This window comes from Vidua chalybeata, chromosome 4 (assembly GCF_026979565.1).
Source record: "Vidua chalybeata isolate OUT-0048 chromosome 4, bVidCha1 merged haplotype, whole genome shotgun sequence".
NCBI classification, from domain to species: domain Eukaryota; kingdom Metazoa; phylum Chordata; class Aves; order Passeriformes; family Viduidae; genus Vidua; species Vidua chalybeata.
Window position 1 is genome coordinate 14908802 of NC_071533.1, and position 26854 is coordinate 14935655.

Below are 26854 nucleotides of genomic sequence, written 5' to 3' on the forward strand. Positions count from 1 at the left end.
GATATTTTACTGCTGTTTTTCTTTCCAGGTGTTTGCAGCACTGTGTTAAAGAAGAACTGGAAGTGCACTGTGCCAGCAACAGCCCTGGGAAGCAGACGGTTACATCCTGGTATGATTTTACTAGTGATTGAAGATGCAAAGAGCAGGGAGGGGCTTGGGGAGGTGAAAAGACTGCTATGATCTCATGTGGTTTCTTAACCTGTGTGAAGATTTGTCTTTATTTTTTAAAAATGAGAAAAATAATTATACTTAATCTAGAAGGCTTATTTGTGACTTGTGGGTAGGCACTATTGATTGTTAGAGCTGCTGTCAGGTGAAATACCTGCCCACAGTGGCCATGAAGATCCTGCAGCTGGTGCTTGTGAGTCACCATCTCCAACTGTTTTAGTCTAACTTGAATTGTTTCTGCTGAAGGCAATCAGTACAAAATGCATTTCTCTCCAGGCACATGTTAATGTCTTCAGGTTCATCCTGGATTTGCTCATAGAGCTATTCCTGCCTTTTCCTTTTGCATTCAAATCGATGCAAAGGCTGAAATTCTGTGATAATCAGATTTATTTTCTTTTCAAATATCTACTCTTTCCAAATGGCCTGGTGAGTCTTTCCCATGGTTTTACTCTAACATTTCCCCCTGCTCCCCCAGGCATCTTTGCTTTATGAAGTTATGTAAATATTCCCTTGCTTAAACACACATGATAACATTTTAGATTGACTGGAGTGGGTTATACTCCTAGCGTCATCTGTTGGCAAGAAGATCCTTCTCTTCTCTGTTTAACCTTTTCCTACCGTTGCAATTCATCTTGGAGCATGCATTTCAGACTCCTTCCAGAACATAAAAATATTGTGTTCTCAGCCCGAAGATTCTTTTCCTTGTTATTCACTGATTAGAAATCTAGTGGTAGCCTCCCATTGACTGAATGTTACGTCATGTTTGTTCACAAATCATAGAATAACGAGATGGCTGAAGGTAGAAGAGTGGAAAACCATTTCAAATATTTTGATTTTGAATAGAATAGACTTCTGCCATTGGAAATGAGAAGCAAAGTGTACGCAGATGTTCTGGTTTGAAAGCAAAACCAGTGAGAGACTCCAAGTCAGAAATACAATTTATTGGGAAAAGGGAAAACAAAAGACAAAAATACACACAATGATACAAAAGGAAGACCTCTGGCAAAGTCAGAATACAACCTAACACCCGCTTTGGCCAGCGTGCTGGTAGCAGTCCAAATTGGAGTGGCTGCAGTCCTCCTGGAGTGGCAGATGTGGTTGCTGTGTCTTCTCGGAAACCTGTGGAAAGGCTGGCTTTCTGTCTAGAAATCCCTGGATTTATCCAGGTGGGAATGCCTAGCTTCTCCCCCTGGGTGGAGCATCTCACAGTGGGCTGATGTTATTTTGAGTCACAAGGTGTGTTCTTAATCACCTGTTAAACAGAACTGGCTCTTGGAGAGTGTTATCTCTGAGTCATGAGGCGAGACATTGATGGGCCTATTAACAGGAGATAAGGAAAACTATCCAGATGCAACTGCTACTCGGATGGTAATAGGAAACATCTTGGTGCTCAGTCTTGGACAGCAGACACATTTACTGCAGAATAAAAGGCATGTGTTAATTTGATTCCAAATCCACAGCCTCCAACACAAAGTTTAAAGGGCAAAATAGAATTCAATACATATATTGGATCACTTCCTTGAATCTGAGAGTTGCTATAAAGTAATAAGGATACCAAATAAGGCACAGGAAACAAAAATCCTATAATTTAGAAAAATCTGTTCTCCTAAACCAAAAGGTAAAAAGCCAAGCTGTCCCCGCCTTGCCTCTTAATGTGCTATAATAAACATGGCATGCTCGGAACAGATTTTTTAGGATAGCAGGAATTGCGTGTTGCTGTGCCTGGGTTAAACCATACCCAGCATTTCAGGGAGCCAAGGATTCAAACTTTGGATTGTGGCGCTGGGAGCTGGGATGGGCTTGCTGCCGCAAGCCAAGGGAGGTAGAGCAGATGCATTCCAGGTGGTCCTATGCTAACTGCTAAATAATGTCAGATAAACAGACACATTTTTCCAAGTTATGCAAGGATTTGTTTTATTTGTGAAGTTTAGTAAATATTTTTGTGTCAAGGAAAGTAACTTGCTGACCTTTGTATGATAGTTAGTGTAGTAGAGATTCTATTTACATATTTCAAAGTGGTGATGATTACAGATTTATTAGTTCCTAGAGCCTCATTATATGTTCACACGATACTGATACAGCTTTTTTAAAATTTCCACATCATCCAATAATTTTTTCTATATAGCACTTCTGATTCACTAACGAGGTTTGACTTCCATGTGGCACTCGAGGAGCCTTTACTGCAGTGTTCACGTGCCTCATTCTGATTGAGAGAAGTTTGGAGTGTGTTAAACAAAGTGGATTTAGTGAAGCCATATGCGGAATAAATAAATAGACTCCACAACCTGGGGTAATTATGAAGTGGGTATGTATGTCAGCGCCCGGCACAAGTGAGATAGCTCTCCAAAACTTGTGCCCCGAGCCTCAGTCTGACCCACACCTTTATTTTCAAAGATGTTCCATATGTAATACATTGCACAACTTTGCCATGCATATTCAAACCCTGGCCCCGCCTGTCCTCGCCTCTCATGCTAAATAAGTCCACGCCCTTCTGGGCACGTGTGGTTTGCTGTGGTGGTCCCACGGGGGTCTCTCGGTGGTCCTGAGGCTGAAGATTGTGGTCTTCTTCATGGCTGAACTTTTGAACTTTTCCTCTCTGCGCGTGCGCTTTTGGTCCTTTGGTGCTTATCTGAGTAGGTCTGTCAGTCTTGATGGGCTTGGAGACAGAGGAGCTTCTTTATTTGGGTTCTTTGCCTGTTCTTTATGCAAGAAGCTCTAGAAATTTGCATTTTCCTCTGCCCTTTGTACCAGGCAGAGGTTTCTTAAGTAAAAGGTTAGAATTCAACACATAACTCTACAAGCTAAATTATAAATGCTTAATTCATTTTGTTAACTTATCTCTAAAAATCTCTGTTTCATTAGCTTCCACTGCATTTCCTTATGTCTGCACTCTCTTGATGGTACAGCTTGAAGCATGATCCAGTTGGCCTGTGTCTCTTCTGGGTATGATGTGTAAGGAGAAAAAGACTTAATTTTTCAGAAAGGGGTAGAGGTCTAAGCAAGGTTGTGCTTAAATTAAAAGTAACCAATTTGAATATCAACTGGACTTTTTTTAAAGAATATGCTATAATGTTTTCTTTAATATTGTGATTGTACATCTAATCCATATGTGCATTTCTACATGCATGCTATGAGCAGCTCTCTATTACCTTCATGCATCTTTGGGCATGTGTGGAATGCCACTTCAATGGATTAGATTCAAATCTGAGTTGAATAAGTAAATCAGGACATTTTAGCAAACAGTTTGTTCCTTAGTCCAGCAGAGGAAGCCAGATGGGTGGATCACATGTTTTTGCTGAACTGTATGTGCACTGCAGGGGCAACAAGAAATGCTGGACAAAATATTTAAATTTACATCATGATCTGTTTCTCTTGCTGTTTGTGAGGTAAATGCAATTTACTTTCAGACAGAAGTGACTGTTACATGTTAAAATGCTCACACAGCGGGATTATGTTCATGTTTTATTTTGGCAGAGGCAGTGAATTCCATTTGCATTGCAGTCACTTTTCCTCCTTTCTTCTGACTCAAGGCTGTGTGGCTGAGGGAGTGAGTCTGTCTGCAGCTTAGATGGAGCAGCTCCTTGAGTAGCCAGCAGACTGCATCCTCCTTGCTCTCTTAAACTGGATATATCTTCCCTATTCCTGGGCCAGGGAGATGGTCCTGCTGGAAGACATGAAATAAAAAAGTGTCATCGCCTGAAATCCTTGCAATTTCTGGTAGTCGAGAACTACAGCCCTAACATTCTGTTCAACGCTGCGCTTGTTGTGCTAACCTGGCTTGCTTGGAAGCCAAGCTAGGTCAGCTGATGAAATGTCTGTTTTTTACCAAATTCAGTTCAGACTTGCCTTTTAGTGCTGGGATAGGATCCCCTTCAGATTCATGGGAACCGATTTTATACAGACTTCATCCGGAGGGTGCTTGAGCACCTACTGGAGGCTGTCTATCGGCAAATGTATTTTTTCTTTTAAAAGGTTCACGATCGCTAAGAAACAAAGCACGAATGCCACCCCTCCAGGGCATGGCAAGGATGGAGAAGAAAGCCGGGACGCGGCCGGCGGTGCCTGGCCTGCAGACGGCCCCGGGAGGCGGCCGAGGCTCGCTGCCCGCGCAGGGTGGGGCTGGCCCGGCCCCCGGGTGAGGCAAGAGCGGCGGGGCTGCAGCGGGACCTCCTCCCTCTTCGCTCCTGCCTCTCTCTGTGCCTCGCTCGGTGCTGCCGGTGGCTCAGGGCAGCGCGGCGGGAGGTGAGGGGCGCGGGCATGCGAGGCGGGCGGGCACTGTCGCTTTCTGCTCTTCGCTGTCCCTCACTGTCGCATCTCTCTTTGCAGACTAGGACTCGGCCCCACCCGGAGGATCCCAGAGATGGCGAAGGTGAGGAAGGCGGCGGCTCCGGGAGGACACGGCCCGACGGCCCGTGCCCGGCCGCTCCCGGGGACATCCTCGTATTATCTCTCTCCTTGTTTTCACTCCTCACCGCTTTCTTTAAGGGCTCCCCGAAACCAGGCCATCCGCAAGCCCGGGCGGACGCGGACGGGAGGAGGACGGGGATCATGAGAGGGACACGTCAGGCACAACTTTTTTTTTTTTTTTCCTTTTTTCCACCAGTTTCCACTAATTTGGCCAAGTTTTCGGTACCCTGTGTTTATATTGCACATGGGTGGAGCTCCTTCCACTGAAAGGAAGGAGAAAAAAATACCGCCGTGGCAGTGCCTAGTGGGGGCTCGGTATTTCCATTCTCAGTTTTCTCATAGCTAACACGAATTTTTCTGGGAGCCTTGGAGCTATAGTGCAGTTTTTCATTTGAGGATTTTGTTTTGCAGCCCTTCGCTTGTTGTGGTTTGAGCCTGGACGAAGGTGTGGAAAATGGGGCGGACTCCAGCATTTGTTGCTGTAGTTGCATCAAATGCATATGCTCTGAAAAGTAAAGTAGGAGTTTAATGGCTTATTTGTAGGGGTTTGTAATGGCTTTATGGGGTTTGTACTGCTGTAGGAAGTGAAAGCAATCAAAGTCTGTTAGGGCTTTCACAAAGGTCAGAATAATTGCACTTGAGTGGAGTGATTAGTAGTTTTAATACCCTTGTGAATATTTACTCATATTATGTCTGGATTTAGTTATAAAAGAAAGAAAGGGAATTTCTTTTACAGAAAAAAATTTGTAATAGTATTTTTCTAAATTCTTGAAGTTGTGTTTTTTTGGGGGGTTTTCTTTTGAGTGTCAAATAAGGGATTTTTCTCTAAACATGGGGCCTGGATTATAGGATGCGTATTAGGAGAACAGAAGCCCTTACCCATGCCAGTGCAGGATGCCTGGCCACAGGGATATACTTGGACAATAAGCCTTTTATTACGGTGTGTGTAGCATTGCTTATAGGCTTAAGGGTAACTTCTTTTTAGTAAAATCATGGAAATTGACAATATTCTTGTCTGTCCCACAGAGACTAACTTTAATTCATCTTCTTAACAGGAATGTTTCATTCCTCACTAGTGCAAAACAGTTACTCTTGGCTTCAGGTAGTAAATTTTCTACTGCCTAAGGTGACACTTGGGGATGGCTTTTTATCTGTGGTGGGTGTTGGTAGATGGAAGTCATTGAAACAGTGAGGGTTTTTGTTAGGGAGGCCTTGTTCTCCTATTTCCACATTCTGAGGGCTGCTTTCCATGTATGTAGTATTCTTTTCCTGTGCAGTTAGGCAGCCACGAAAGACCCGGGGGTGTTAAAACATTGTAGCCTGTAACTCATTTTATGAAAATAAAAAAAGCAAAGTTGGAGAAGCTCTACTTCTCATGACAGCTGTCTGTTTTATATGTTGCATTATGAAATGGAGGTAAGAGTGAAAATGCCCATGAAATGCTGACTGTCAATTGACAGAAACTCCTTGTGTACAGCTAAAGCTGCAGAGTTCACAAAGGCTGCCCAGCACAGTGTCCTGGAGTTCAATTTAGCCTAGGTACATCACTGAACAATAAAACCTTTGAAGAAGGTAAGTTATATTTGGAGGCTTGGTCACTGAAGTACCTGTCCTTGCCCAGTTCTGTGACGTCTTCTTTTATCCCTTGCCCAAAAGTCTGGGGAACTTTGTGTGTTCACTGTCCAGAATAGAAAGGTTCATTCATTTTGTAGGAAAACTACAGCATGTGCTGCACAGGCTGGTCTCTCCCTGATTATGTTTATCTGCTTTCTTTGAGGGAGCACTGCTGCCCTGACAAGTTGCCCTTTCTCTCCCAGCTGTGTGTGCAGTGGTCTTTGTTACTGCAGCAATGCACAGGGCACCATCTCCTCCTGCTCAGTGAACAGGCTAGGAACTGCTGCCCAGTACTTGCTGGCTCAGAAATCTGGAAAGAAAGCAGCAAGTGCTGTGGACTGATCTGTTTTGGTTTGACTCCCATTTTTTTTTTCTGAATAAAACTTTGGGAGCATTTGGTATGTCCATTTGTAAACTGCCAGGAAAGGATTGCTTGCTGCTGCTGCTGGTGTGGCCGCTCTGCACTATATCTGGAGTTCCTGTTCTGCCAATGTGCACGTGTGCCTTGGAGCACAGGGTTAGTATTGCCAGATCCACAGTGCTCCAGAAGACTGTCTCACATTCCAAACACTCCTTCAGCACTGGGCTCAGAGCAGCCCCCTCTGGCTCTGAGGTTACCCATGAGGATGGGTTTCTCAAATGTCTCTGTGCTGGTTCCTACGTGGCTACTGCTTGCTCTTCTCCTTCTCTCCCACCCCCTCTTCCTTTTTTTTTTCCATCCCTCCTCCCTGTCTTTGATATCTCTATAGTGTACTGACTCAGAGTTCACCACACATGTTGTGTAATTTTGTTTTTTCTCAAGAGTTTAAATTTAGTGGGGCAGATGTGAGTAGTCTGCTGACCTGAGCTTACTCCTCCTGTTTAAGCAGACGGTCTGAGGCAATGTGGAGAGGTGTTTTGCAGACATGTCTTTTTAGTTTTGCATTTGCATCAGCTCTGCACATGTATCCATCCACTCACAATGTCATTTGCATTGTACTGCCCTTGAAATGTCAGGAAGTAATTGCATATTTCTTGTGTCATGTTGGTTGTAGAGCACAGTTTGAACAGCCATCTCTGTGTGGGCTCCAATGGCTCTGAAGGCTTTCAGGTCAGCAGTGAACACTGTGTTGTGTTTATCTGCAAGATGGGTCTTGTGTAAGACATCTCAGAGCAATCTATCATTTATTCTAGCACATGACCTTCTGGGCTCTCCTCTGTCTGCTGGAAATAGCATACCTTCTCTCTTTGCTGGTAAATAGTCTCCATTTCCAATCTTACCACTCCACAGTTTTCTTGTGCCGTCTTAAACAATGGCTGCTTAAAAAAAGAAAAAACAAAAAGTCTCACAGCACCTTCTTTACACTAAATACTAGGTTTTCCAGAAGCAAATTTTTGAGACACTGCTTCTGTTGCTGCAGAGAAAGGGAATGGCTCTTCATCTGTGGAATTCTGATTGAGAAGAAGTTGCTGTACGTGGTACAGAGCCATGGTTGTGGGCAAGGAGTCTCAGTTCAAGTGTGGTCTGTTGTTTGCTGATATCAATGCTCTGCATTTAACAGTGGCTAAACACAGGAGCTTGTGGGAAGGAAATATTTTGTCTTGGTGAGGAAAATAAAAAGGAACCTTGTTATGTGGCTATTGTTACTGTTGCCAGGATATGTGGCACTATTAGTTGGTGATGCTAAATTGTCTCTTGGGAGACATTCACTTCGAGGTGCTGGTTAGAAACATTTCACATGAGGTTTTATCTTCTCATGGAAACCTTTGCTAGCATAGAATTGGACAAAAATACTAGAGAATGTGAGTTTCCTCATTTGGAGGGGCATAAATTGTAAAGCAATATTATCTCTTGCTTTGTAGTCTTTTTATTTTTTTCCCTTTGCATGCTAATTTTTTGCTTCTAGGAGCTTCATTGGTCTCATTGGAAAGTGTCTGGAGAAAATGAAAGCTGCTGTTTATTTCTAGTGTGTGATCACAAATTTCATTTGCAGTACACATGACTCCTTAACAACAATCACTGTACTGGGGAATGTAGACAGAAAAGAATGTGTGTAGGTTTGGGGTGTTATAATCTTGTGATACACTTTGTGTTGAGGTTTTTTGTGTTGTGCTTATCTTTATATTTTACTGCCTGGTGTAAGGTGTGGTGACTGAGTGAAGGATAACTCCAGATTACAAAAGGATTTATATAAAAAACTGTTTGTCTTTTTCATTGTTGTGCTTTGGATGCTACTGGATGGGGAGCTTACTATCCAAAGAAAATGGATCTATGAGGCTATTGTGTTCCTGTGTATTTGCTTACTTAAACAACAAGGAATGTTTCTAGTAATACTAAAGATAAGGTATCTTTTTCATAGAAGTAAATAAATAATGATGTTTGTTTGGTTCATAGCTCGTTTTCAGATTTGCTGTGACAGCAAGTTTGGGTCAGGCTGTGATGGTGGTTCAGAAGCGGTGCTGCCCTCTCTTTATGTGGCCAAAATGTGCCATGTTTGGAAAGGGGGATACAGCTCTTCCCTTTATGAACTGAGAGTATCTTACTGCTGCAGAGCTTTCTGCTCTTGTCTGTGTATTTCACAAAAAGAGAAATCTGAACTGGAATAACTAAAAGGGCATTTGTGAATGGTGGTGTGTTTTAGATGGATTTGTGGTTGTTGAACACAGTGTGCTGAGTATTCCCTGCGGGACCCCAATTGTCAGGCCACACTGCAGTACTCTAAAAAGCACTAGGTTGAGTTGGGCTCTGTTGTGAAGTTAGGGATGGCTTCAGCCTTTCCCAGTATTGGGCCAACTATTGGGAGTGTCACACCTGCCTACATGTGGCTCCTAAAGGCAGGTGTGGCTCAGGTTCTGGTAGAGGGTGGTTGTGGCAGGTGGGGAGCCAAAGTCCACTGAGTGCTGTGTGCCACAAGGGAATGCCTGGAATGCAAACAGTGCTCAGACATCAGGAAAAGTCTTTTAGGCTTCAGCTGCACCAGGAGATTTTCAGGAACTGTTTATCAAGCTTAGTACATGTTCAGGCTTTCTATGCAGTGCTTTGGAAAAAAGAGTTTTGAAGGATTCCTATCAGTTAACAAAAATGAGAAGGGCCATGCAGAGAGATTTCATCTGGCATTTAGCATTCACACATATTTTGTCTATAACAGCCACACAGGAATGTTGGGCTGTTGTCATAAGACTTAGGAATTGTGAAGGGGAATTCCACTTGCTTATTAACAAGATAAGCAAAAGAAAGCAAAATATCAATATCTGCTTCCGCTGAGATTTGTTGACATTGGTCATTTCCAAAGGAGAATTGTGGTACTTCTGTAATAGTAATTATGTGAGATGATATGGAACAAAAATAAAATAAATAACCCTACTCTGGCTGGAGTGGTAGTAAGGGAAGAGGAGGGAAAGACTTTTCAGTCTTTATCTGTTTTACCAAATTAAATTCAGTTTATAAAAGTGAGTCCCAAATCCTTGAGATTATTTTCATGATAGCCTTTGGAATTAGCTAGGAAGGTGACAATAAATACATTCAAAGTACTACCTGAAAAAATGGCTTATAATGGGACAAGCAGAGTGTTCCAGTGGGATTGTCATGCCTCTGAGTTATCCTGGCTATTGGAAACCATCTCCCAAAAAGAAATTTGTTGTTGCCATTTAACGCTGTGGCACTTTTGTTCTGATCTGTCAGAATATGTGAGAAGTGAACCTGACTCCTGGCTGCTGCTGCTGCCAGGGGAGCTTCTGCTGGCAGGAGCACATGGGAGCCCTGGGACAGTTTCTGGTTACTGCTCTTTTCTCCGTGCCCTTCTGGCTAACCCATCTCTGAGTGCATTGACTGGAGACCAGAGTGGCTGAAATTCCTAACTCCAGGGAAGGCCAGATGGCAGTGCTGCCTCTGGAGTAATCTGGTGCCAGTCTCAGTAGGTGTCTTGGCACTTGCTATCGTGCTCTTTCTTGAGAGTGGAAAAATGCTCTGCCTGTTCTGATTGCTGTGTTTTTATGGCAGTGCTTACAGGAAATTTCCCTTCTTCAACTGTTGGGAACATCTTCCTGTTCCCCAAACCCAGCTATTTCCCCTTTTGGCCACTTCCATAGTTAATAAATTAACTACTGTGCTGAACACATATAGGTTCTTGAGCTATCCTTAATAAATAAAGGCAAAACTTTTCTACAGAGATGATGAATGTCCTTTTGTGTTTAATCCAAAGAGAAATTCCCTCAAGAGCCATGTTCCATGGAAACTTAGTGGAATTGTTTTTTGTTTTGGACAAACTGATCTCTTGCCCTTATGTTTGAACTGGCTTTTTTTTAGCTGTAAATTAATGTAGCTGAATCACTTTTTAACAAGTTGTTCATAACAAAAGAACTATGATGAAAAATTGAAAGCCATTGTAGAGTTCAATGGGTCTCATTTGCAGGGTGGTGGAAAAAATCGGTGTGATACTGCTTGAGATTTCCAGTAGGGTTTGCTTGAGAAGAAGTTCTTATTTCCATAGTGTGTCTTTGTGCCATTTGCCTAGCATACATGATCTGTGCAATTAATTTTCCTAATTACTTTAGCAAATGATAAATTCTTAGTCATTTCCCTGCATTGAGGTTTCAGTGTTGGATATAACAGTAGTTTGCAGAATTGGTATATAAATATACCCAAATTTAGCTGCACTGCTAAGGGAAACCATAGTAGTACCTCTGGAGTGAGCTGTGTTTAAACAGCTACAGACTTCTCCTTAGCCAGACAATTGCAAGAAAAATACAGTCAGTTTTGGATTGTGAATTCAAGTTTAGCTTGAGCTTGTGTATAAACTGAAAGATGCAACGTTCTATTTCATGGCTTTTTCCCTCTCCCCCGACCCCCCTTTCCCCCCCAGTACACGAGAGGCACCGTGACAGCATTCACTCCTTTTGATGCCAGAGCTGATGCAGAAGCCCTTCGTAAGGCCATGAAGGGATTGGGTAAGGATAAGTTTTATTTTACAAGAAAGAAAAGGCTCTTCCTTGTTTGCAAACATCCTTTCTGATCTACTTTTTTGTCTCAGTTGATGAGACTAGAGCGTGTGTCTACAAGCCATGGAAAGACAGCCCCAGGACTGCACTGGTCTGGGCATGTCCTGGTTGTGACTGTGCCGCTGTCAAGGATGTTTATTTTTGGGTTAGCATGAGGGGAAAAAAGAAGAGGTATACACATTCCCCATTAAGAAATGGATGTTCCACACACTGTTCTGGGCACACTAAAGTTTTACAGTGCAGTAGCTCTGGATTTACAGGGACAGCTGTGGAGAATTACAGCAGCATAGTGGGAACTCTGCATGGAAAATATGCAGCAGCCTCCTGGGCCTGGAAGTGTGTGAGCACAGTGCAGTTACTGGGGCAGGGAATACGAGCCCACAGTGTGAATGCAGACTAAGAAGTGGTCTGTAAACCCACACTGGAGCTTTCTGCCTCAAAATTTCCTGGGAGAACAAACCCTGATTTTGCTGCTTTCTCTGAAGTAGAAGGAAGGGAAGGAGGGACGTGTGATACACCTCAGTCTACAGGCACACTCAGTAGGGCTGGGAAGATGCTGTGTTAGGAGGACCTACCTTGCAAGCTTTGTGTATAAAATGGGAAATAACTCCATGCTGCTGCCCTCTGGGGTGTTTGGGATTGCTAGACTGAGTTGTGCTGGGAGTTGGCAGTTTGTTGGTGAGCCCAAAGGCAAGACCTTTCTGTGGAAAACAGACTGACTAAATGTTATAGCTAGTGCTTGGAGCACAGACTGGATCAGATGGAGAGCAAACAGCATGTTAGTCCTCCAGTCATGTTTTTGCACCAAACTTGGTGGCTCAGCTTGGGGAATGGTGACATTTTTTTATTTTAAATGCTTCTGCTGTTTGCCAGTAGACTGTTGTTGTCAAAGCATCTTTCACTTTTGAGTTTGTGCCACTGCAGTTTGTTTTTCAGAGTGTGTTTGTAACTCGTTGTTCTTTCTAACTTCAGGGACTGATGAAGAAACCGTGCTGACGATCCTCACCACCAGAAACAATGCTCAGCGTCAAGAAATAGCTTCTGCCTTTAAAACCTTATTTGGCAGGGTAAGAAGAAGAAAAAATACCTCTGGAAATGAGCTGGTTCTTGCTTAGAATGATTACTTTAAAATATGAGGCACATTGACCATATTCCCTGTAAAACATTCCTTGCAAGAAAATGTACTTTTGCTTTTGTCTGCCCCTCTCCTCTGCCCTGCCTTATCCTAAAAAAAAAAAGCACAATGCATTTCAGGTTTTTGAAATGCCTGTTCATCCTTTTGTCCTGCCTTATTTGCTTCGGCTGAGGTACCAATTATAAGAAAAAGAGGTGTCCCTTGTCTTTTTGCTGTGTCTCCAGAGCCTTTCAGCTTGCAGACTCATGTACCTCCTTTTAAAATGCTTAGTCCTTGTTCATCACAGCACTGTTTGTTCTGCACTAGGATCTTGTGGATGACCTGAAATCAGAACTTACTGGCAAGTTTGAAACCTTGATGGTGTCTCTGATGAGACCAGCGTATATTTTTGATGCTCATGCGCTGAAGCATGCCATCAAGGTAAGAGGAGGCAGAATTAATGTGTTACATTAAGTGATTGGTGCTTTTGGTTGATTTTTTTTTTTTTTTTTTTTTAGGAATGAACTTCTGTTGCTAAAGGGAGTGCTAACAGAAGTAGGCTTAAAAAAAATAGCCAAGTTATGTTGACCACTGCCAGTGCCATGGTTTTGCCTGGGGTTTTTTTCATCCTAATAACTCAGAGGCAGTTTAGAAATCTACACAGCATAAGAATTGTTCCTTCTGGTTTAAATACAATGAGTAGATGTGCAGTTGCTTTCATATTTTTTGCTGTTCGAGTGCAGTGCTGAAGTCCAGAGGGCTCTTGATTTTTCTGCTGTGAGCAGCCAAGGTTTTATAGCTATGCAGCTGTATAAAAATTAGTTCAGAGTATTTAACAGAAGTGTAGTGCTCTTTGTTTCTTCTTGACTGTTATTTAAGCTACAGAGTGTGTTATCCCTGACGGATTGCAGTGCAAGTCCAAATTGATGAGCTTTTGTAAACTGGTGTCCACCAAAATTATGAGCAGGTATTGTCTGTAGTATTGAATGACCTCTAAAAAACTGCCTTCAGTAACACAGAGGGAATAATTGATGGGCCTGTCAGTGTTACCCTTCTAAATTTTGTCTTCTGTGGGTGCATTTAGTGCCTTTCTGGGCAGGCCAATAAACAAACAATTTACAATGTGGGTGTGTAGAAATTTCAGTGTCTCTTCCGTTTGCTCTTTTTTTCCGCCTCTGTTGTATCTGTGAAATTTCAGGAGTTGGCTGTCCCTGGACTATTTACAGTATTGATCAAAATAGAGGACACTGAACTTGACTCTAGTGTGAGGTAGTGCTTTGTGGAATGACACTTCCATACAAACTCCCAAGATCCTGGATGAGCAGCTGGTTAATATGTAGGTTTTAGTCAACTGTGCAAGCAAGTGCTCATGCACCTGTGACCCAGCAAATAGTCCTTCAGGCAACAGAAACTGCGTTCCTGGAGGTTTTCTGTAATGCCTTTATGTGCACTGGGGGAAGGGATGGTGGTACCTGACAGAGAAACTGATAAAGGCCTTGTTGATTAATTAAAAAATTGTATTCCCAAGCTCCTCTTATTGATTTAGGAGTCAAAGACTGACAGAGAAACGACAGAACAGATGGGTGTAGGTGGGAAAGTAGAGATAGTGAAACAAGAGTGGTACCCAAAACCATGGAAATTCAGAGAATGTATTTGCACAAGAAAGGATGTCAGTACTGGCTGCAGTTCAGCTGAGGGGAGTAGCAGTAAAGCAGATGCGATGGTAGGGATTGCACTGCAAGGTAACTCAGCTAAGAGCACTAACTCTGTGCTGAAAGCTGTCCCATCAGTTCTCACTGCTGCTGCTTGGATTAGAGTGAATTTAACTGTGCCTGCCTCCCTTGTTGAGTAGGTATGTTCATGAAACAATCTGCATTTTGGAAATGATTGTCTGTAACCTGGCAGGTTTGTATTCTGGATAGCTTTGTGTGCAGTTGCATATCTTTGTATGTGTTTAGTTTTTAGTTTTCCTTACAGGAAAGGCTGTAAATAACATGCTGAAGCAAAAAATGCTCAGTATTGCATTTCAGATTTCAGTGTTGCTTTTGTGAAATGACTCTTTCGTATGTGTAAAGAGCAGTGGATTATTCTTGCAAACAAAGGCTTAGACTTGTGGAAACAAGATATTGGCCTGGCTTTTGTAAGTTCTATCCTTGTAAAAGTGAAAGAGTGGCTGTTGTTTCTGCAGTCATTGAGAACTGCAGGATTGCTGGAACTATCTGGGTTAGCAGTTCTGTTGTAAAGTGTGTTTGCAGTGGAAGAAGGGGTTTGTTTAACGGCACAGTTCACAGCAGGCTGCAGATCTGTGCTGGGTAGCTCTGTGTCCTGGTTGGTGACAGACACTGTATGAATTAGAGCTAAGATGCAAACTTACTCCATTCACTTCTCTTGATGCCCTTGATTGTAATAGCAAAGAACTGAGGCACACCTGGCTGTGCTTGAGTGTGGAAGGGCCCCTCTGAATCCTGCAGCACTGGGCTTTTATGAATTGTTGGGTTGGTTTTGAAAACAATCAAGACAAACTGGGAGAAATTATTTTCAAAACCCCCACAATGTATCAGAAAGAATAAAATATTTTATTTGATCCAAATATAAGTTTATGCTTAGTTTTGATTGTCAAAGGGATTTCTTGTTTTCCTTTTGTTATTCCATCAACTGATTCATACTTGCACCCCTGCAGGGAGCAGGAACCAATGAGAAAGTGTTGACTGAAATTCTTGCCTCCAGAACACCTGCAGAAGTGCAGAATATTAAGCAGGTTTATCAGCAAGGTAATTTTCTGTATAAAATAAAGGTCTCTGTTTAGTTCCTTTAATATGATTTTAGCTCATCTTTCAAATAAGGTCTATCTCTGAACTGATGGATATTTCCAATAAGAGGGAATTCTTTCTGCTATGTTGCAAAACTTCATGTTGAAAGGAACTAGACTCTGAATTGGAAATTGAAATAGTTTTTATTTCAGGCTGCAGATTGTGGTGCTTCATGCTTTATAGTTAGAATTCTTTCAAAAGTATTTATTTCCTCCACCCATTATTTTCATCTTCTTGACTGAAAGGCAATTTTCATTAATTCAAAACAAAACTGATATCACATAAAACAGGAATGATTTTTTTTTTGCCTTTTGCTCTATGTTGTGTTCATGTGCATTTATGCTAAAGCAGGTGCAGCTTTTGGCTGTCCACAGGAGTAGATGCTTTTACCCTGTGACTGTTAGCTTGTTTTTCAGTGCAATGCTTAATTCAACAGATTTCTTTTAGCTCTGTGCAGATTCTTGCCGCACAAGAAATTCTCACGTTTTAACAAATTTTGAGCCCAAACACAGAGCCTCTAGGGGCAAAATTTATTAGTAGCAGACTTTTCTGGACTCATGGTTTTTGTACATTGACTGCCATATTTTAGCATGACTCCATGTCTGTATCCTCTTTAGTTCCTTAAGGAGCTGAATCCATGCATGTCACCTTGTACTTCAAAATATTGTGAGTAATCTGTTCCTGACATGAGGTGTGAGGTGCTCTATTTTTAGAGTAGTGTTATGTTGTAAGTGAAAGCAGAATATGTCCTGAGTGTTAAAGATGTTACTGATAAATGATTCTACAAATTGAGTCAAGTGGAGTTTTTGCCTTTCCTTGCTCTCCCCTCGAAATAGTGAGGGATCCTGCAAGGTGGTGAGTGAATGTTGCTCTTTTGCAGAGTATGAAGCTGACCTGGAGGATAAGATCATAGGAGAAACATCAGGCCATTTCCAGAGGCTGCTGGTGGTGCTGCTGCAGGTTGGTGTCCTGTTGTGGGATGGCTTTGACTGCTAGGTGCGCTTACCACTTCCTGCTTACTAAGCTGGGTTCTGGATGGGCCTGGTGCTAGGCAGGACTGGCTCTAGAGCTGAGGCACTTCCTCTGAGGTGCTGGGTCAGCCTTGGGCTCTCTTCTGAATAATCTCCATATCACTGAAGCAAAACACTTCTGTGATGCCCATGGGTGTAGCAGGTGCTGCTGTGTGGGGTTTTGAGGGCAAAAGGGGAAGAGGACCCTTATTTCATAGACACATGCAAGCAAAAGGGAAAAACAAGGTGGTTTTGGAGAAGATGCATGAGAGGGTGACTTGTCACAGGAACTTACAGGCTCAATATAACAGATAAATACTTTCTGACTTATCTTCTAATTCTTCAGTTTAGTAACTTGTGAATTTCTGTTTAGGCAAACAGAGATCCTGATGCTGGAGTTGATGAGGCTCTTGTTGAGCAGGATGCTCAGGTGGGTGACTGACTTAGGGTTTGGGATATAATTGTATGAGTTACCTCAAAAGATGACAAACAGCTGGAATTCAAATGTGAAAGAGTGATAGTAAAGGTTCTCTGTGTTTTTTTAATATGTTTTAGTGTGCTTTTTTTTTTTTTTTGTATGTTCTGGACAAAAGAAGTGTCAAAACCTGAAATACTGTGATCAAAATTTTTTGCACTTTGACATTTCAGTTTTGCTTATTACTTAATGAGGGACCTGAATAAAACAGTGAATAGATCATTGGAAGAGAGGCTGAGGCTTGGTAAGCACTGCTGGAAAACTCAGATGTTAACAGTTCATTGCTTAGTACCTGACTTGGACTTCTCTCTGAGTTTAATCCCTTGTCCATGACTGCTCCCTAACCCTGTGCTCTGGATTGAAAGCAGTTAATCGGTGTCCTTGCCAGTCTCTTGCTGGGTGCCATTTGCTTTGTTGGAGTGATGGTCAATATTTCAGTGATTTGATTACAACTCATTTAATATGTATTTCTTCTCAGTTATTTCAGACAACTCTGTATGAGACATTTTTCTCTCACAAATTGTCTGTTGAGATGAAAGAAGTGATGTGGAGTAAACACAGAATATCAGATCAATAAAACATTCTCCTGGTAGCACAGCAAGATGGAGCAACAGAGTGGCAAAATATATTTTACTGGCACAGACCTATCCTTTTTCACTTAAATTCAGAAAGCATTGTTGTTCTGCTGTTAAAGTTAACTTCCTGTGACAATTACAGCTGGAAAATTAGAGGGTCAAATGTTTGAATCTTGATCTAGACTGGGCCTATGTTATTGAGGAAAGACGTGAAGCACTGGCCCTGATAGGTAAATAGATTTCTTTGGCCCCTTTAATTGAGTTTAAATGAGCAGCTAAACTTAGGAGGCACCAAACCCAGCTCTTGAAAAGCTCCTAGTTTTCCAGTCTCTGTGGTTTGCTGCATACATTTAACTTGGGCTGGGACCTTGAGTCAATGGACTTTTCCATTCACCACCCAACACAACTGGAACAGATTCAGTCATTTTCTAATTGCTATTGCCAGGTACAGATGGCCAGAACTGACATACATGACTGTGCAGATGTAGGATTATTTTTGGCTTCCCAATGTTTTTCTTGAGTCATATATTCTGGAAAGGACTTGATACATTAGAAGGCAAACTTTTTGCTCAGTGGTAATTTTTCAATTTTTTGTGTCTAGGATTACTAAATATTAATTCAAAGCAATTATGAGACTTTTCTGAGAATGCCTGAAGGAGGAAGTCTGAATTTTTGGAAAAGATTTTGTGAATATCACTTCTTGAAAGTTACGCAGTTGATGTATATTTTCTGTATTGCCCAGCAGCAGGCAGATACAAACTTAAAGCTGACATAAAGTTCTATTTACAATTTCTGGTGTCTCTAAATCAATCTTTTGCTGGTATTTTTCTAAATGCTGGTAGTGGGACTTCTCATTTGCTACTGGATGGAGAGTGCTGGTATTCATTTGGAGGGCTTAGCATATGTTATTTGTAATAAATATCCTGGCAGTGAGTGCCTTGAGAGCTTTTTCCTCTCCACCTTTTTTCATTCTATACCTCTAATACTAAAAAGATCATATATACTACAATATGTGCAACCTTTTTTCTTACAGAGTGCTTAGCACACAGTTTGGAAAAAGGCAAAATTTTCCAACTGTCGGGAAAAAGAACTTGTTTCATTTTCCAAATTTCTTTTTCTTTCTTGTTTTCTCCTGGCTCTTGCTCATTCCAAACTTTTGAAGTGCTTTACTTTTCTGGTGCTGAAAATGCACCCAGGTCTTTGTCTGCATCAAATACAGACTTGCCTGAAAAGCCACAAATGTGCTAAAACTGTGACTAAAATCTGGTTTCAAGCAGCTAAGAATTTATCAGCCCGCAAATCCTCTTTCTGAGAGCTTCTAGATCTGTCTTCCCCTCCTTCTTGAAGAACTTCCTCCTGGGTCAAGTTGGCGTGGTTCTGCTGTTGAAGAGCCATCATGTAACACATTTTTGCTACTCTGTTTGAAAGGGGAAGGGAAAAAAGGGCGGAAAAGGTAGTTCTGTGAATAAATTTTATCTGCTGTATTATCACAGTTTCAGCAAACTTCAGTCCTTATGAAGAAGACTATGCATGGTCAGTTTCAGGGCGTGAAGCTGCATTACTCATGGAAAGGCCATCAGAGTCAATTTCAGATTTTTTACATTTATTTCTGAGATTCAGTACTTGGCAAATTTAATTTCTTTTTTTTTCCCTCCAGCTATGGCTTGTTAGTAAATGTAATGCTGCTTAGAGTGAGACAAATAGAGCTTTTCAACAGGATGCATGGGCACAAAACAAATGCTGATGTTTTGATCTCTTGAATTCACAACAGGTTTTGTTCAGAGCTGGGGAGCTTAAGTGGGGAACAGATGAAGAAAAGTTCATCACTATCTTGGGAACCCGCAGCATTTCTCACTTAAGGAGGGGTAGGTAGTGTGGTTAATGAGGGGCTGAGAGGTTCTGCCTGAAATCCAGCCTGGAAAAGCTCAGCTCATATTGAGGTGCCTACTTTGAGCTGATAATAGAGGGACAATACCTTTTCCCCTGCTCCTTGCCCATCCAGAAGTCTCTTTTACCAATCTGTTTAGGCCATTGGGAATAATGCACGGAGCTGTTCCTTCCAGGTGCAGGGAGGGGTTGTACAAGGGGCATCTGATGGGAAATTGGTGCTCAGAACAAGACAGTGAGTGGCCAATAGCCCCTGAACTGTGGATAATGACACACAGGTGGCATTGTGCTGAACTGAGGGGCACTGGCAGGAATGTTGGCTGTTCCCTGACTGAGCACACTTTGTTTTGCAGTGTTTGACAAGTACATGACCATTTCCGGTTTTCAGATTGAAGAGACCATTGACCGGGAGACCTCTGGTGATTTGGAGAAGCTGCTTCTGGCAGTGGGTAATTGAGTCCTAACTGTGTCTAGCACTAGGCTGCCTTTGCTTACTCCCAGGCCTCCTGAAATTGCAGTTGTCACAGAGGCTGGTGTGAAAACAGGGTTCCTTTAGGAAGGTAATCAATCACCTGGGATCTATTTTTATGTCTGGAGAAGAGGTGGTGAACTGCATTCTTCTTCATCATGTGCACCTCTGCCAGAGCTGAGACTGGGCTCTGCCTTCACCTGTATTCCTGTCAGCTTATCTAGGACAGTGTTGGAGAGTTTGACTAGTAAAGTCTCTCTGCTATCAGAAATAAATGTTTGGCTAAATCCCAGAACCCAGAGTTTTAACAGAGGACCAGACCAGGTGACACCACTGGAGAGAATAAGCCAGTGACACGCACCTTGTCTTGGCAATCAAAGATGGCCCTGTATTTAATAGCAGTCAATAATTCAGTCATTTGTCTTTTCCAGTGAAATGCATCCGAAGCGTGCCTGCCTATTTTGCTGAGACCCTGTATTATTCCATGAAGGTATTTAAATGTTTTGCCTAGGTCACTTTCCATCTCCTCCAGCTATGATTCCTCTTCCTTTAGCTTGTCCTTCTGCCACTGTAAATGCTGACAGTATCACTAAGTATATGCAAAAGGTTCAGGGAGTGCAGGGCTGGGAGAGGATGCAAACAATTCATAGTTTCCTTGGAGTACATTGTGGGTTTGTCACACCACAGACCTTTTAGTCTCATCAGCTGTTTTTTGATTTGGTGCTGCTACACTGGAAAATGTCTGGCAATATCCACTGGGCACTTCCCAGCTGATTAAACTCCAGTGTCTTTAGGTGGTGGATGTACTGAGGATGGAAAGAAGGTAGATTGTGCAAATTAGTGCTCTTTGATTTGGATGTGAGTATTTACAGATGGAGGGCATTAGGTAGCTTTGAAACACATTTTGATTACTATCCATCCTCTTTTGAGAAACAAAAGAAAGCAGAGAAAAGGAAAGGCTTAAACAGCTGCAAAAGATTACTCATAGGAATTGCATTAGCAGTGCATCCATGTTTCTGTTGGCTTCACCTTCTCTTGGATGGGAATAGATAAGCAGGGAAAGTGGTAATTTTTAACTCCCAGTGGGTAATATTAATTAAACCAGAGGCAAGTAGTCTGCTGTTTTCAGGCAAGTTATCAGCTTCCCTGAGGAATTCCTCCCTTCCCTTTGCTGGAGAGCCCTGAAGTATGTTTGTCAGAAGATGAGGTGACAGCTTGAGAGTTACTGATGAGACACAAAATGATAGCTTAATTTTTAGAAGTCCTTTACTGCTTCTGTAGATACCATGTAGAATAAGGTTCAGGTGAAAAATACAAAATACTGTATCAGTAGGCTGAGCTGTCTGAGGAGGATTACTTTTCTCTTAATTATTTTTATTTTTTAAAGAATGCAATTTTCCTGTAGGCTTTAGATTCTTATACACTTCTTTTATGAGAAGCCTGACCAATGTGTGCTGGTGAGACCCCCAAATTTTTCTTTAATATAAATAAAAATCATTCAACACTTCAGATAAGAAAGCTTTTTGTCAATTATTACTTTGACAGAGTTTGTACTTCTGATTTATCGGTTTGTCACAACAAGGTTCTGCACTGAGCAGAGTTTGCTTTCATTATTATAGGTAGGGCAGAGCTTGGCTTTTATTCCTCAGAAACCACTGGACTCGTGGCATAACTTTTGAGCAGCTTTAGGGCATTTTTAGGTGTAATCCAAGAATATTGCACCCAGAAGGATTGAGTAGCCCTGGACATTAGGCTGAAGATGACTGTGGGGGCTCTGTCAAGTCTTTCCCTGAGGTGCATCTGCAGGTTAGCACGTCAAAGTTTTTATGGCTTCAGCTTGTGTGGAGTCTGCCTTGTCTGAACAAGAGGGGTCAGGGCCTTGGTCTGCACAGGAAGGTGAAATGCTTCAAGCACTGAAGATGACGAACAGAGTGGGGCATGATTGTGTGGTTGGAAAAGGTTTGTGAAGCTTTGCCCCTGTAATGAACAGCTGGAGAGTTTGTGGGATGAGTTGCTCTGCCTGTGTCCTGCTGTACGATGTTGCTTTGTGCTGGTCACCATTGGGATTGAGGTGCCCAGTTCCAGAACTGACTGCAGTTCCACAGCCTCAGAGTGCACTGCAGGGGGCATTTACACGTGATTGTGATTGTGGTGAGCAGCCATGCTTCTGCGTGAGCTTGGAACTGGAGTGTTCCAAATTTATGTGGGCATTCACAGTTGAAGCCTGAGATGAAACATGAAATAAGAGGCCTGAGCATCTGGCACTTGATAGAGGTCCAGGGATCAGAGCTCCTCTGTTCTCCACATGTCAGTGTGAATGTCTCATGATACTGTCCTGAATATTCTCTGTTTTGGAGCTGAACTGTAATGCAGGAGTGGTTTGAGATGCTACTTGTTGCTTTCATGTTGTACCATAGTTTTTTGTATTTCATGTTTTGTTGCAGCATCTGTACAGAACAGACTCATATTTGAAAGTTATTTGATCTTTTTAGGGGGCTGGCACTGATGATGACACCCTGATCAGAGTCATGGTTTCAAGAAGTGAAGTTGATCTGCTGGATATTAGACAAGAATTCAGAAAGAATTTCGCGAAATCATTGTATCAAATGATTCAGGTAAAATTACTGTTCTGTTCTCAGGGAAGGCAGAGGTGATTGAGATATCACCGTTTTCACTGTTGTTTTTCTTGGCAGAGGGTGGGTGTGGGTAGATCTGGGTGACCTGGGCTCTGAGATTGGGTTCCTCTGCAGTTTTGACATGGCATTGTTGAAGTAGGGGACACTTCCTATGGAAAAAAGTTTCCTTCCAGTGTTCACTAGGGCAGATGATGTGGTTTTCTGAAATTGCAATTACTCATACACCATATTTAGCTACTGCATAATTTCCTTGTTCTTGTCTGGGTTCCTTATTGTGCAGTGCTTCAGAGAGGGTGCTGGCTCCAGAGAAATAACGCTGGGGTTGGGAGTCTGAATTTCCATGAGGTTGAAGTTTAGATCTTGGGTTGTGGTGTGGAACTCTTTGCAACATTTCCAATTGAAAAGAGTGTCACTGTGGAACTGAGTCATAATTTCCTTTGAGTGGATAGGAAGGAGCAGGAAGGGAAGGAGCCAGCAAGAAATCCGGAGCCAGCTGTTGCTGAAAAGTTAAGGCAAAAGGCTTTTTTTTCCCCCCCTCTTGTTTTATATTGTAAGTCCTGCTTTTTATGATTTTTCGATTGTCATTCCTGACATTATGCTCCCTTAACTAGGCTGAGTGAAGTTTCTTTTTGGCACTGCCTGTCAGGCCCATATGGATTTCATATCAGAGCTTCCCATTGATTACAGGGAGCAGAGCTGGCGCCTTTCTAGGCAGTGGCAGGTGCGCTTTGCCCATGTGTTGCTTGCTTTTGATGCTGCTTTGGGCTTCTCCTTTGGACTTTCCCCTGCAGACAAATGTGTCAAATGTGCAATGAGCAGCTCTGTTTTCTAGCAAAGCTTTTGGAGGTTTTTTTGTCTCTGGCAGTCTGTCTGTGTAAAAATACAGCTCTCTTGTAAGAGGCAGAGAATTTCCTTGTGTCATTCCTGAGTGGAGAGTCAGCTATGTGGATTTCCTGTGGGTGGGGTGAATATGTAATGTGCTGGGGCCCTCCTTGGCAGCCGCTCTGGTGACTCACGGTGCTGCTGTGCTGCATTGACAGAAAGACACATCTGGGGACTACAGGAAGGCGCTGCTGCTCCTCTGTGGCGGAGACGACGACTGACGGGCAGAGGACACGAGGCTCTCCTTGTACTCCAGCTTTGCAGCCTTCACTAGCATGTCTGCCTGAGGTTTTGTATCTTAATGCTTTGTGGCTGCTTGAATTTATGCTAGGATTGCACTTAGTAAAAAGGAGCTCATTGTTAACCCTCCTCTTCCCCAAGTCCCAGCTTCCAGGAATTTCAAGTGCCTTCTGTGATCTGCGAGAGTCACCTTCATGGAAGGTGGATGCTGAGCACAGAACCCAGTTCTTTACAGGTGTTTTGCTGAAATAGGAAAAAATAATCATGTATTTCACAATAAATTCAAGATTATCCTTTTTTGCTTTTTATTCCTTTCATTTCCACTGAGTATTAAGCTAGTTCTAACATGGCAAGCAAGGAAATCCTTTGTATGTAATATTGGAATGAATTTGCTGAACATATTACAAGCAGTCATTGGAAATCTAAAGGACCAATAAATTTTTCCCCTCTCATCACAGTTGTATGTGGTTTTTAATCTAATTTAATGTTTTTCATATATTTTCCCTTGAATGTAATTTCATTGTCTCAGACTGTTGGTATATATTTTCTCCTGTTATTGGTGTTTTGTAGCTCTCCATCTTCATGTCTAGCCTAGGATATGGGTGCTGTGGTGATGCCATTATTCAGTAGAGTTGGAAAACCAAAATATTGGTGCTTGCTGGGCATTGCATTCTCATTTTGTGCTGCTTTGTGTTTTTCTTCTCCTCTAAAGCTGGGGCAGGGAAGGAGGGAGAGTTGCTGTGCAGGGCCAAAGTAGAACAGATGTGCTACAATTTAGGAATGGTCATGGATGTCTGGGATGGAAGCAGGTGAAGAAGAGATGGGATCTGTTCTTCAGGGATCTTGTGAGAAAAGAGGATGGTTGCAGCATCCCTCCCCTCAGGTTATCAGGGAGCAGAGTGCAGGGTGAGAGAAGCACCAGCCCGTTTAGTGGGCTGCCTTGAATTCTCTGCTTTGGTTCAGCATTTATGACTGGATCTGAAAATCAAATTGACGTGTGTGAAGGAGAATAAAGAGGCTTCTCTTTCATGCCTTGGTAAGGTCTGAACACCATGGCTCTAGACTTGGCTTATCAGTTAGTCACATACATCAGCTGCAGAAACTGCACATTTTAATAGTCCTCCTGAAACTGATTCTTCACAAGTTATTAAGAGATTTAAAACTTTCATATTGAATAAATGTAAAGTTTAATTTTTTTTACATTGTAATTCTGAATTAGTACTGTTGTGATCTTTTGCTACTAAGTGCTTTGTTTTCAGTGTAAAATATGCAGAAGAAAAAATTGTTGTGTTCAGATGTTGTTTTCTTCTCTTTGCTGAAATGAATTGTCAGTGTTTGTCAGTTTTGCTTTTTGTGGAGCCTTTACAAATGTGTTAGCAAGGATTGTTAATTTACGGCTAATCATCCTGGAATGATGTGGCCAGCTGCACACATTGCAAGCTTGGTATGACCAGTGACCTGCAAATACCTTGGGATAACAGGAGATTTTGGGGGTTTTTGGTGGTTATGGCCTTTATTTTTTTCCCCTTTTTTAATGATTTAATATTTGCCAAGGCAAAATCATGTACAAAAATCTTTAAGGCACTGCTTTTTACTCCTTTAGAGATTAGACCCTATATTTAATTTTTCAGCTTTCTTCAGTTTGTCTAGAATTCTTAGGAAAGCAGCATCTGATCTTCATGATCTGTTTTCAGTTCTTTGGTAGATTTTTGGTTCACATGTGAAGATATTCCAGCAGAGTCTGACCCTTGTCAAAAACCTGATGCTTATGATTTAAATGGAACAATCCAAATTACTTGCAGAATTTGCAAGTCCTGACTCTGACCAGGAGTTGTTAGGGGTCAGTATGGTATCAGTCATATGCAGAAAGTTTTGAGATGCAAATGGGCAAAAGCATGTGAATTTCCCTTTTGAAATAATTAAACAGAGAAAACAGTCTGAGAACCTTTCTTACTCTAAGAAGTCTAATTAACACGTAAAGAAGTTAATTGAATTGCAATATTTGTAGTATTTACTGTGTAGTGTCCCTTTAGGAATAGAAGATTTGGGATCTTCAGTACAGTACATTGCTAAGAGAGCTTTAAATTACAGCTGCCAATGAATTAATTACTTCTTCTATGGCAATAGTTAATCATTGGTGTGTTTGGCTTTTTCTCTCTATCCTCTGATTTTGAGTCATGAAAATTTGTGTTATGTTCATTTTGCCACAATTCAGAAGTGTGGAGGAATTCTTCCAATCTCTTGCAAAGTCAATTTGCGAAGATTTGAGCATAAGCAGTAACATCAGCCCTCTTTACCTATGGACAATCTGTTTTAAAGCAAACTTCAGTAAGTACTATATTGTTGGTTTTCCCTGAAGAGCTACTGTCCCTTCCTGCTTTGTTTTTCTTCCCCCCACATGAAAGTGTTTAAGCGGCTCCTATTTTACTGCCAGAAGTATGATATTCTTTATTTGCATTTATCACAACATGTTTATCTCTGCAGTATTGAACACTGTGTATGGGGGAAAAGGAAATCATTACCTTCTTTACTCAATTTCGTTTCCATCAATTTTGTTATTGATGCATATCACGTTATGATTTTGCTTGGTTTAGATTCATAAGTGCTATTCATATTGTTTCTTTATCCCACTTCAACTCCCTGACAGCTGGAATTGCTGTGGGCATCCAGTTACTCAAGTATGTGCTGAAAGCAGTAATTTATGAACAAGGCAATGTTATGCATGAAAAGCCTGAGCAATAATTCTTTTTTATTTAGTGTAGAATTCATCTCGAAGTCAGAGAACTGGTGAGTCATTACAGTGAGGAGTGGTGGGTCACAGCTTTGGTGGTGTTGGGGTATTTCTGGTGTCCTGTGGAAATGCCAATTAATAGCTTACCTGGAATAGATACGTGGAAGGTGACTAAACTGCGCTTGGTACGTAACTTGCCTGCCCAGTGTCTGTAATTAATCCTGATATTGCACTTCTGACATGAAAATGAAAAGGTTTCACCTTTTTGTCTCAGTAAAGCTTTTGGCATGTGGTTTTGTTCCTGTCCCAACAAAGCATCTGTAGAAACACTGAAACCTCATGGAGTGGCTGCACATAAACAACACAAGGCTTCTTCTAGCTGTGCCTTCAAGAAGTTTTGCTATAATCAGCAAACAGAGCTAAATGGAAAGCCTTGTTTCATCTCTTAGTGCCTGTAGTTACAGCTCCAGTTGCTCTGGGTGTCGGTGGAGTGAGTTGAATTCCCATTTCCCAAATGGGACAGGAGTAATTTTCTCCATGCCTGTGCCATTTGCCATGTGGGCAGGGGATGGTGCTGTTGCTCCAGCTAATCTCATTCAGGCCGTGGTGATGCTCAAATTCTCTCATTCTCTCTCGAATCACTTACTGATCTTTTTTTTTTTTTTTTTTTTTTTTTTTTTTTTTTGGTACCCTTTTCAGGTTGCTTTATCTGGTTTCCTTTACCTAAGGCATGAGTCAGACAATTGAATTTTTTGTTATGTTTTCAGAATTTTTTAATGTAATCTTGTGTCCACTATGAAATGAGAAAGCAGTGAACAAAATACTTTATTGGAAATAGAAGCTGTGTTTATACACATGA

General features: G+C 41.8%; 1 protein-coding gene across 1 annotated transcript; it reads left to right on the forward strand.

Moving 5' to 3' along the window:
• The first annotated feature begins 4108 nt into the window (after positions 1–4108).
• Positions 4109–23716, forward strand: ANXA5 (annexin A5). The gene is made up of 13 exons (XM_053941266.1): positions 4109–4410; positions 4495–4537; positions 11031–11115; positions 12139–12233; positions 12608–12721; positions 14961–15051; positions 15971–16050; positions 16474–16530; positions 18922–19015; positions 19391–19486; positions 19938–19996; positions 21999–22121; positions 23183–23716. The coding sequence occupies exons 2-13, from the start codon at positions 4529–4531 to the stop codon at positions 23243–23245; spliced, it is 966 nt and encodes a 321-aa protein (XP_053797241.1). The 5' UTR covers positions 4109–4410; positions 4495–4528; the 3' UTR covers positions 23246–23716.
• Positions 23717–26854: the final 3138 nt, after the last annotated feature.